Source organism: Nestor notabilis, unplaced genomic scaffold (assembly GCF_000696875.1).
Source record: "Nestor notabilis isolate BGI_N333 unplaced genomic scaffold, ASM69687v1 scaffold16303, whole genome shotgun sequence".
NCBI classification, from domain to species: domain Eukaryota; kingdom Metazoa; phylum Chordata; class Aves; order Psittaciformes; family Psittacidae; genus Nestor; species Nestor notabilis.
This window is the reverse complement of record NW_009923452.1, coordinates 71,954-84,365: the sequence shown is the minus strand read 5'-3', so window position 1 is coordinate 84,365 and position 12,412 is coordinate 71,954. Positions and strand designations below refer to the sequence as shown.

At 40.1% G+C, this 12,412-nt stretch overlaps 1 protein-coding gene across 1 annotated transcript in view; it reads left to right on the top strand.

The window, feature by feature from the left end:
• The window catches only part of LOC104403869 (disco-interacting protein 2 homolog C), a gene marked incomplete at its 3' end in the record, with an annotated part of 104,485 nt that overhangs the window by 20,831 nt on the left and 71,242 nt on the right, over positions 1-12,412 (top strand). Inside the window, exons 4-6 of the mRNA XM_010012148.1 lie at positions 3,357-3,488; positions 4,837-4,956; positions 5,898-6,095. Coding sequence (XP_010010450.1) covers positions 3,357-3,488; positions 4,837-4,956; positions 5,898-6,095 — 450 coding nt within the window. The remainder of the gene's footprint in view (positions 1-3,356; positions 3,489-4,836; positions 4,957-5,897; positions 6,096-12,412) is intronic.

The window sequence follows — 12,412 nt, the reverse complement described above, 5'->3', positions numbered from 1 at the left end:
AGTAAATACAAAAACACATGCCATAAGCCTTGACTGGTAGTTCTCTGACAACGTTGAAGTTCTTATGTGTTCTGAGGGGGAATATTAACTTAAAATGTGGTAGAGTAGTTTAAAATACTGTCTGTCATCCCCAGGACAGCAATATGGGAAAAGCCCTGCTGGTGGAAAAAGCTACAGCTCTAACTCTGCATTTCACTTCCCTGACAGCCCGGAAAGCTATCTTGTTTGGGAGAAAAAACTGCATTTCCTTCAAGTATAGTACTGTGGGGATGCTTTCTGAGTTGCCAGAGACTTTTCAAATACGTGGTACTTACATGTGCTTCCAAACTTCCACTGGAAAGTATTCCTCCACCTCTTTGCTTCTCATCAAACATGGCGTCTGTCAGTGGGCATGCTCTGTCCCTGTGTGAATGTGCTCTGCATCGTTGGTTCTTTTTGATTTTCACGAAATGGGATAAATTGTATAACTCCAGTGGCAGAAACGAACAGAGCCTTAACTGGAAACAGATGTTCTGCCTGTGATCTGATGCAAGAATATTGGAAGAGATGGGAAGAGGAGGCAACGCAAATATGTATGTTTGATGGAGGAAATGCTTTGAAGTCATGCAGCTGTCACAGTTTCTACTTTTTAGTCAACAGATGTGTCAGGATCATTATTCTTAACTAAACCTCAAGCAGTGCTTCAAGTTACCTGACATAAGACTGAGCAGCTCTGTATAGATTGTGTCCATAGTCTAAGCCTGGATTGACTGTTCTATACAAAAAAGGGTGCATTTCACATAACACTAACAGTTATCTTTTTCTTTAGAAGTCATTCAGACCAGATTTTTGTCTGTATGACTTTCATTCCTCCAAGCCTGACTCTGAGAAGGGAGTGAACTGAGAATTTGTAAATCTAATAGATGAAACTTGCTGTAGAAGACAGCAAGACAGACCATGAGAAGACATCTGTTATGCAGATACCATAAAGGAACATGGCAAGACAAATCTTAATGATACTATTCTGCTGAGTAAGAGTTCTTCTTAATGGAAATGTAAAAATCAGATGGGCAACCAGGGTGCTAAAACCCCACTCTTTGGCTAGCCAGAGGTGGCCACCTTCGGAAGGGAGTAATTAGGTAATTTTGAGTGCCAGTGCTGCTTGTTCAAAAGGAAGCCCTTTTCCAAAAGAGCGGGAAGCTGCTTTCTCAAGTTATTTCACCCTGCTCAGCACCATGTGTTACAAGGAAGCATTTGGTTTCAAGTGTATAGATCTGAAGGGAGAGCATCTCTGATCTGTGGTGCTTTGGATCACGTATCTTCTCTCCCATGCATTAAAAAAAAAAATCATCTCACTGCTGAAACCTGAAAGAAAATACTTTAACTCCAATTCACTTTGGCTTGTAAAGTCTGAAAGATGGAAATGCTTCACTGAAAAGATGTAAAAAATTATATTTCTTACTTTAAAAGTACTTTCTCATGTTACTAATAGCTGACTAAGGACAATTATTTTCTTAATCATGATCTCCTCTCCTATTTGCATGGCAAAACTGCGTTATAAGTTAAAGATAAAAAGATAAACATCAGCATTTTTAAATTGACTTAGTTATTGAGTAATTCAATCATGATCTATAAAAAGCTCTTGCCACTTAGCAAGAAAGGGCAAAAATTGTGCTGAGTCTAAAATAGTTGATAATGACAATGAAAAGACATGTAAAATGAAGACATTATTCAGGTAATTATCAGCATAAGCTTCATTGTCCAAGCTATTATACTTCAGTTGGTCACTTATAGCACAATATAAGTTGTTTGTTTCAGTAAAAGTATGACGATGGATGTGATCAGAATCAAAAGGCTTGGCTGGACATTTGTAGGATGCATGGCATTTTCAAGTTGCATGATAAAAGCCATCTTCTGTTATCCTCAACCAGGTACTATGGTTGAGTGACAAGGTTGAGTCCTTATGATGTTCATGAATGTAAACATTAAATAACAACTATAGACATTAATATCATGTCTTAAGTTTTCATTATGATTATCCATCAAATGCTACATTTAAATAAGAAGTATACCAAATAAGCATCTAATACAGTGTCCCGTTAGTGTATGTGTAGCCATAAAAATTGGTTATCTGTTTTGATGGTGCTTTAATTTGGGATTGAATTCACAATAATTACAGTGATCCGAAATTCAAGACTCATGAAGATTCTTTATAATTACATTTGAGGTGAAATATACTGCAGAAGTTGGTGCTGTAGTAGAGTTATGGCACCATAATGCTTATAGGACAGATCTAATAAAAAGCACATCTTGAAAACAGTATTGGAACAAGATCAAGTTTTTCAAGAATTTCTGCATTTTTAAAGACTCTTACCCTGTTGTAAAATGGAATGCCATCCCTCTTCACTTCAGTGACAGCTGAATGAAGACCTGCCACCTTTTATGTGTGAAAGCGCCCCCTCCCCCCCCCCCGGGATCATTTATGTCAATCGACAGAGAAGTTGGTATTTGCTCATGGTATTTATCTCCATCTACTATAATGCTGGTAAAAACCTGGGGGAAAAATTATGAGACAACCCATAAAAAGAGTACAAATATATAGGTAATACAGACTCAGACTTGGAAACAGAGGAAAACAAACTGCATATCAGGCTATGAAGAAGAAAGATTAGCTCTGTGGAATTGTTTAGGAGTGCTGGCATGAGTCAGATCAAATTGTGTTTGCCTTCTGGAAGGCAAGTCTTTGTTATGCGGAAGAATTGTAATAGCTCTATCTAAAAATAGTAGTCAAGCAAGTGTCCATGCAGAATGCAAAGGTCATGTTTCTTTGCATTTTCTTTCTTTTCCCCTGGAGTCCAACCCTGCTATGATTGATTTTTAACTCATATGCTAGCAAGTTCCTTTCTTAACTAAAATTGGCATAGTCAAAATACAGAGGTTATAAAAGCGATATGCATTGGCACTTGCAAGTGATTGACAACATGCTGTGTTCTTTTTATTTAGAAAAAGCAACACAGTAATCTATCAGAAGTATATGTGTCTGGGTCTTTTCTATTTGAGGCTGTTCCCAGGCTTTTAATTAGGATAAAATTAAATGTCAGTGGAGAACCTAAAACCTAATTGTGTAATTTTATTTTTTTTTAGCCTATTGCTTACATGATCGCAGATATACAGCCACTGTTTTAATCAGTGCAAACTTTATTTATTAAAATCATGCTATACGTTATTGTTATATACATTCATTTTGTGCATTGACTTTAATACCTGTTCCGATGTCGGGGCGGGGGAAATCAAATGGCATCCTTTCCTCTCCCCTTTGCTTTTCTGCCTTCAACACTAGAGCTACACAGTTAAACCTTTCAACTTATTTTTCACAGAAAATCATTCTGCCCCTCCAGATGTTACCACTTACACCTCAGAACACTCAATACAAGTAGAAAGACCACAAGGATCAACGGCACGGGTGGCACCAAAGTATGGAAATGCCGAACTTATGGAGACTGGTGATGGTATGTCACAAAACCAAACTGTTTTTTTTCTGAGTATCATAACCTTTTTGGTGGTTAGTGTATACTTTTGTTCTTCAGGTTTTTTTCTGGGCACTTCACTTACAAACACTTACAAAATTACAGCATCTTTACAAGCCTAAAATAAACTGGTATAAATGAAACTGTGACATAGAGAAATATTTCTTAATCAGAAGAGCTGACTCCCTGTAGAAATCGTTTGGGAAAAGAAAGCAGTGAATCTCTAGATCATCTTCTATCATGCTGCCTAGTTACAGCTAATCTGTTTTGTAAATGGCAAAGAACATGATGTGGTCAGATGACTACGTCTTGAAAAGTGATGTATTTTAAGTTTTATTTTCTGGTTCGGTTTGGTGTTTGTTTTTTTTTTTGAAAAACAGTTATTTGTAAACCCTTTCTATTTACTGCTCCTTTTTTCTAAAATTTACTAAACAGTATTTCAGGAGGGTGTGGAATTGTTGACCAAGTGTATTGCATCTAGACTTAGCAGTCTCAGCTCTAAAAACCACTTGGTAAAAGTTTTGGAGCGAACCTTATGAAAGGGTAGGAAGTTGAAATTCCTGCAGTACGGTGACAGAAAGCTATTAGCTCTGGAACAGATGACATGAATATCTCAGAGGCTTTGCATTCGACTAGGGAAAGGAAGAGGGGTGATTGATGGGACTATAAAAAAGTGCCCCTTGCCACATGCTCCAGTTCAGAATTGTGTTTTTCCAAGTGCTGTACGGGCAAGCATGCTCCCTTTGGAGATTGCTGGTTGGTGGGATCACCTGTAGGGACATTCAGAGAATAGAGGGTCATTCTGAAGCAATACAAAGATGTAAACCATGTTCAAGATGGATACTGGACAGATGTCTGTTATAGTGTAAAGAGCAACTCAGAATAAATGATCAGCCTGTGACCCACACTCCTTGCTGAGCCGCAGTCTAGTCAGACAACATTAGTATGACCAGTGATCATGGGGAGAGTCAGTGCCTGTCTTCTTAGTTACCATTGACAATGCCACCTGGAAGAGTTCTCTGATGTTACTGACATTTGCTTTAGGGAGGGTTTTTTCACTGTGCTTCACTCCCTCAGTCTCTCTGCTGTTTACCCTGTAATTTTGCAAGCTCATTCTGACATTGTTGTATTGTTTTTGTTTAAACTAGGTGTTGTTGTTCTTTTTGCTGAAATGATCTTAATGTCTTCATGTTGAATACTTGAGTCACAGCATGGCATGAAACTGTAGTTGTGGTGGCCTTGCAGTCCTAGACTTTTTCCTACCCCGCTTAATGTCTGGTGACTTCAGCGTAGCAGTCGACTGATGTCTCCATTGATCCCTGTCCTGCAGGAGTACCAGTGAGCAGCAGAGTGTCAGCAAAGATTCAGCAGCTGGTCAATACACTAAAACGGCCCAAACGACCACCATTACGAGAGTTCTTTGTAGATGACTTTGAGGAATTGTTAGAAGGTAAAATGACTGTTTTTCAAAAGGTTTGGGGTTCTCTGACTTAAACTGTAAAATGTTTGTCTCACACATTGACTTTCTAGAAAGCTAAGTAGGCTCTCCCTGTACCGGCAAGTAACAAAACCCATCAGCATTCAGTGGAATCTGCTTGCAGTGAGCTTGGACGTAGTGCTGTAGAGTCAAAAATCTGTCTTTTTTGCTCAGCTCCTGGTTCTGCTTGCAAAGAAAAGACAGAAGAGAGCGGAGGGAAACTTTGCTTTGAGAACATTCAGCTGTGGGTTACAGCCATTGCTTTAAAACCCCAATATGAGAAAAACTGTCAGTGAGGGAGCATGTTAATTTTTTTTACACATCCTTTGTGTAACAGAGAAGCACTGAAAAAATTAACTACGTGTAAGGTAGAAACAAGGATAAAGTCAATAAATGGAAATTTTTTCAAGGAGGACAGTGCTTTGAGAATTGAGATTTGCCAGGATCTGGAGATTTAAATAGTCTTCACAGTCGTTTATAAGAACGCACTGTAACAGAACATGACTTAAATCGGTCTGTTACTGATGACTTGTTAAAGTACATTTTTTCAGTAGTTCTGCAGTTCATCTCACTATTGCATTTTTGCCAGGAAAAAGTATTCTCCATCCTTCTATAGGAGTAAAGACATGGATTATTTTGAAGATAAATATAAGCATGCTGCCTCAGCAGTTTCTTTCTCTGCTTGTAGCGCTAGTTTAAGGATAAGCACGTGCATTCCTGAGATGTTTCAGTTGCTTCATCTCTGTTAAAATTAAAAGTTAATTATTCTCTTAACATTTCTCTGTTACTTCTCAATACCTCTAGTTTTGTTACTCTCAGGATATTTTGCAAAGGTAACTTGTTCTCTTGGTTACACAGGTGTACACAAGGTATAGAATTTGCATGGTAACTGTATATCTTTTCATAATCATAAGTCCAACAGCCAGATCCAAACCAGCCAAAGCCAGAAGGAGCTCAGATGTTGGCTATGCGTGGGGAACAGTTAGGTGTGGTTACAAATTGGCCGCCTTCTCTGGAAGCAGCTTTGCAGCGATGGGGGACCATCTCACCAAAAGCTCCTTGCCTAACCACTATGGATACTAACGGAAAACCACTGTATATTCTCACTTACGGTAAGCACTCTTCAAACTCCTTGTGCTTTTATATACAGTGTCTCTGTGTATCGTAAATGCATAAATATACAGTGAAAAAAAGACCTCTAATGGTGCATCAGTTCCATTTCTGAATAGGGTAAGACAATTCTTAATTTGTTGGTGTCTGACTATGGATTGCTGAGGTATTACAGAGATACTTATTTCACAAGGAGGAAAAAAGCTGAGTAAATACACCCACGGAATCACAGATTATTAATTAAAAACACCTTTTAAATAGTCACACATCCTAGGGCAGATTTTCCTGAAAATTAACATCTAAATCTATTGCCTTTGGATATTGCCCAGGCTTTTTTCTGCGAAAGCAGAATGTGGTATACTATACTCTCCAGCTTCCTGAAGAGGTTAAAACAGGAGTTTTTCCATGTTCTACTGACACTGTTGTAAGTGTGATTTGAGTTATTCCTCCTGACATGTACAGCTAGCAAATATATATCCCTGAAATAGATTTGCCAGGATATATTTCAGTGTCATCTTCAGTATGTTGATACAGTTCAATGTGTAATGCCTGACATACATTGCAACCAAGAAAGGCCAAATAAAAATAAACATAAGGATATCGCTGACAAAAGTCTCTCATATAGCTTCTAATTTTGAGATGCTCAGGAGACATTTGGGAGATGTTCAGAGGAATTGTTATGAATAACTGTCAGACTTTGAGAGCAAGTTGGAACACTTCTGTATACTATTGATAGGGATATGAAAAATTATTTTCCTTGTTTTATTTCTACCTTCTCAGAGACCTAGAGTTAGTTCTGTGCAAAGAATGTTTTTACATGCTGTGACTTAGAGGTCTCTATGTTTTGTTTAGTGCTGAATGCTTCTTTCCATTCAGGAGCCAGACCGAGTGATGGTCCCTGGCTAAAAAGATGTCTGCTGGAAGTTTGGCGTTGCAAATAGAGTTACAGGCTTTTAAAGCATAGCAGAACTTTTGCAACTCAAGGTCACCTATGAAATATGTTCCCCTCAGGTACCCTAGAGTTAAGGACTTACTTAAATCAGGGGGTAAACATACGATTCACCATTGATCAGCATTTACTTCCTGAAGGACATTTACTTGGAACTGGAGAAGAATTTTAAAGTTTGCAATTACATGTTTGCAGAAGAGCAATTCATTTCATCTACTGAATGCCCTAAATAAATAGGACAGGAAAGGAAATTAAGATGTTAGTAAGAATCAGATGATTTTTCTGAATATGGGATTCTGTCCAGAGAGTCTGAGCATATGTCCTGCTTCGCCTGAAGGGCTGTAGGCTGAGCAAATCAACCTTAGGAACTCATCCACATGGCTCACAGAGCCACCTAACCTGCTTCTCTGTTCTAAGCTAACTCTTTCCAAACCCCTCTTATAAATCATTGAAATCCCGTGAAAAATGGGACTAAAATTCATGTTTCCATTAATCTCATTTGCCAGCACTCTAGGATATGGTATTTGCTGTTGCAGTAGTTTCCTGAGGTCAGAAAAAAAATCAGTTTGCTTCCCCCCCCCTTCTTTTCAGAGCTAAAAGAAATTACAAACCAAACCGTTTCATAAGACATTTAGTGAATTCTTCTCTGCTAGCTAGATTTCAAGCTGACATTCTTCTTCATGGGAAATGTTCATCATAGAATCACAGAACGATTTGGATTGAAAGGCACCTTAAAGCTCATCTAGTTCCAACCCTCTGGCATGGGCAGGGACACCTTCCACTAGAGCAGGTTGCTCAAAGCCCTGTGAACCTGGCCATGAACACTGCCAGGGATGGGGCAGCCACAGCTTCTCTGGGCACCCTGTGCCAGTGCCTCACCACCCTTGTAGTAAAGAATTTTGTCCTAATATCTAATCTAAATCTAACCTTTTTCAGCTTGAAACCATTTCCCCTTGTTCCATCGCTACATGACCCTGTAAAAAGCCCCTTTCCAGCTTTCTTTTAGGTCCCCTTTAGGCACTGGAAGCTGCTCTAAGGTCTCCCCGGAGCCTTCTCTTCTCCAGGCTGAACAAGTCCAGCTCTCTCAGCCTGTCTTCATAGGAGAGGTGCTCCAGCCCTCGGAATATTTTTGTGGCCAAACCTTGCAGGTTATTTTGGGAGTAAAAATTTTCAAATGCAGACCTTTTGCTGCATTTACATGGTGAAAGCTCATCCCACCTCTCACCTTAGTCTTGATTCTTACAGCAGGCTCTCTCTGGCCCTGAAAAATGCAGCGTTGGCCTGTTGCATTTCCCCAGGATTCTTTCATACTTCCCCTTGCTGGCCTTGCATGCTGAAAAGCAGCTGTCTGAGAGTCCACAAAACTCCTTCTCCAAAGCCTTCCTCACAATTCTTTTGCTGTCCTGTCCAGAGACATCTGAGAGTGGTCAGACCAGTGGCCAAGCTATGACATGCCCTGACAGATTTTGGTAGATTGGTGTGGTAAGACCACCTTGTGTGATTCACTGCAGTGCATTTCCCTACCTAACAGTGGCTGATGTGGAAATGATCCAGTTAGTGTGGATTTAAGTGGTGAGTGCGCTAGATCATGATCTGCTGTTGGGCCATTAAGGGAACTAATTTAAAGAAATTACTCTTTCAGCTGTTGCTTAAAATCATCTCTGCCTTCCCATTCCTCTGGAGGAATTCATCTAATTTGTAATGCTTTGTATCTCCTGTGTCTTTTTCAGCATGTTTTATGAGCTTTTGTCTTCGTAGCATGTCAGGACTGTTTTCCTCCATGTGTCTCAGATTACAGAAGATAGAAGAAATAAATAACTGCACTTGTAGACCTGATCTTTTTTTTTCTTTCACACAAGTTTTTGAAGTGATTTGCCTCAGTTCTTGAAGTTCTTGTCAGTGCCCCAGTTGTAATCTTTATTTAATGTACTCAAAACTCTTAAACTCTTCCTAGTGAATGAACCACTATGAATATTACTTATTTCTCAAATATTTTGTTCCTCTGGGAACTTAGTTACGAATCAAATCACTGAATATGCATAAATGGAAATGTCTGAGGTATGGGAATGAAATATGTCTTTATTGGATTTTATGTAAGTCTGAATTCTGACTAGAAACCTAATATGTGCTTTGAGGAATAGGAAGACAGTTTCTGGCTCAAAGTTAATCAGAGTAGTCAGGCATCTGGTCTTGGCATTGTTGGAATTAATAATGAAGCACTCAGTGATTTCTTAGAGGAGAAATGAATAAAGGACAGTTAAATCCTATATAGTACTTACACTATCATAGTTACTTTTCTTGCTTAAAATGATTATTCTAAGAAGATCAGAAAGGCTGGGGAAAGTAAAAACCTGAAGGTAATTTGGGAATGAGCAAGTTTTGAGCTTTCTTACTGTAACCATTATTTAAAACAACGAAACGAGTACCAGTTAGCTACATCTGATTCCAATAATCTCCTTTCCTTTATCTAACGCTTTCTGTAATCAAATATTTTGAGGCCAAAGTCATGCTGCCTTGGCAGAAGTGGTGTAGCTTATACTGGCGATACCCTGGGATGGCTGAAACTTAACAACAGACTGAAAATAGCTAACTCCAAACTATGGCCATGCTGCACCTGGTGTGTGACCCGCACCCCCCATGTCCTCTTCCTGCAGGAATCTCCTAGGCCAGGAATTTCACAGTTCCAGGGGGAGAGGGAATCAAGAATCTTCTAACCCAGTAGCTACATAACCAGACTGTCCTTATCTCTGAAATAACGCAGTGCTTGCTTTGCAGATGTATGGATAGTCATGGTTCAAGTCCCTAGATAGCTATCAATCTTATGATTTTTTAATACTTTAAACTTCTGTTTCTTTCATAAAAAGGTATTAAATTGCTTTTAAAAATCTGTATTACATTCTATGATTAAGAGTGGAGTATTGAGCACTGTAATGGCAGTTACCTGTATTCTGAGTATGTCTGGAGTTTTTTTTCTCTGCAACAGAACACTTTTGTTCTTTTTCTTTGTTTTTTTTTTTATCACAAAAGACAACTTCATTTGCTGCTCGGGATGAATCTAAAGAGTTTATGAAGAAAGGGTTAACAGAGCAGCAGAACTGAGACTATTATTTTGCAAAGCAGAAAAAGTGCCCCTTTACCTGCATAGCATTAGAAAGTTTGCCATTTGCACCAGATTTAGTTAATACCCATTTCTGTTTCATACATGAACTGTCATACTGTGATATTGAGAAAATGAACTTTTAACAAAATTGTTTGCATTTAAACTTTGGCAGTCTCACAATTGCTGTGCATGGAAATTGGTAAGCAACCACTGGTTTGGCTTTGTTGAGTTAGTGCTGTGTGGTTCTGAAAAGCATCCTGACGATGATAAGGAAGTTGATTGTGGTTTGTTTTCTCTCTGAGTTTTCTCCCTGATACAGCTTTTCTCGTATAACCTTCTTTACATTCAACACAAACGAATAGTCCTTTTACAGACTTGCAAAGGAAGACGAAGGGGATTTAATTCAGTGCCATGTAGAAAACATCTCATTTTTGCTAACTGATCCCTTTTTGTATGGTTTTTAAGACCTGATGGTTTCCTTTACCCTCATAAAGTGTTGCTTAATCAGATGGTACCAGCTATTAACTCACTCTGGCTTGCTAAATTTTAGTTGCTAAAAGGTACTTCCCTCTGAATAGGCTGTTTAAAAAAGAATAAGATTGAATACAAGTGAAATGTAAAATAGGTGGTTGCTGGTGTAGAGTTGCTACTATTCAATGAAATCAAATTTCCAGCCGCAAAAGAAAAAGGACCTGCCCCAAACAGGTGTTAACAGAGTTTGTCACAGCTGCTAGAAAGTGAGATTCTGTTTTCCATCCTGTCCTACCAAGAATATCTGCGAATGATGTCTGCTGGATATGGCTCGGATTCAGAGGCATAGCAGTACTTACTGATACCTGCTGGGCAGTGGGAACACTCAGCTTAGTTTGCAAGTGTGTGACGAGTGTTAAAGGCCTCCCTACATAAACATGCTGCTGGGCATGCAAGTCTGGCAGCAGCTCTCTGGGCAAGTGACAGAAATGGCTGAAGAAGATGCAGTATTCTGGAGGGTACCTTTGTGCCTGAAACACCACTTGGATCTCTCACTAATGACTTATCTCTGTAGGTGACTTACCTGTTCTTCATTTCTGAATGCAACAAAGTAGCTGCTCATGTATGGCTGGTGAGCAGATCAGAGCCTGGCAGTCCTGTCCTTGGTGAGGCAGGAAGGAGCGCTGTTCAAAAGGACCCTGCTGCAGTGGGGATGTGGACAGGAAGATGAAGAAGAGGAGGGCTCACAAGGTCTATTTTTCACCTGTGGAAATGGTGAGGAAGCAGGAGTGCTGCTTGAGGTTCCTGCACCCAGCAGCACAGGCTCTGGTAGGCTGCAGACAAAGCTCAGGGCAGCTTTCTGCTGTGGCAGCATGGCTGGAAGGAGCTCAGGCAGAGCTGAAACACTCGCTGGCACTGAGCTGTTCCACTCGCTACTAAATGACCCTGTTGCTTGTGTTTTCTACATTGGCTCTCCTTGTCTTCAAGCCAACATGTTAGAAGATTAATGGCATTGCGTTTATCTGGGAAGGTCCGGTGCTTCATTGCACTCCGGACAACAAGGCGCAACCTCAGCAACCCCAGCCAGCCAGTTTTCCACTACAGCCTGTGTAACAAAGACAGTTTACCCTGCACAAGAATTGGTCCAGTGGCATTAAGCCCTGTCTCAGAGCAAAAGCCTTGGATGAAGCACAGCTGGCCTCCACGTCAAGGCTTTCCTCTCCTGCTGCGCAGATGTGGCACCACGTGGAGGTCACAGCAAGGTCACAACATCGGGATTTGTGGGAGATGTTTCAGCAATCAGCTTTTTCCGAGCAACGTCTGATCCTTCAAGTCTGCAAAGGAAGAATTACACTGAATTGCAACCTAGGCAGAACCAAGGAAGGAAATACTTCAAAGATTTCCTTCTCTATAACATCCTCCATTACTGAGGGCTTTTATCATGCAGTTGTCAAGTCCTTTGTGTTTCTCAGTGATGCTGGGAGGGGCAAACAGCCAAGGTGGCAAAATAAACACATGGTTCAGTCCACCCCTGGTCAGAAGCTTGTGCCCCATCCAAGAGCCACAGATCTGTCCTTGATCCTTCATACATTCCCAGCTCCAGCTTCTGCCTTAATACTCCTTTTGTAGCCCTTTTTTTTTATTTTTTGGAACACAGGTATATACCCTGGAAGAAAAATAACAGGCTTCCTGTTAAACAGGCTCCAGTTCAAGATCTGCCTGGACTTTGCTCTGCCTGCTTGGGAGGATGTCTCATGGGCTCTGCCCGTGCTGGAGGAGCAGCAGCTGGGGCAGGAAGG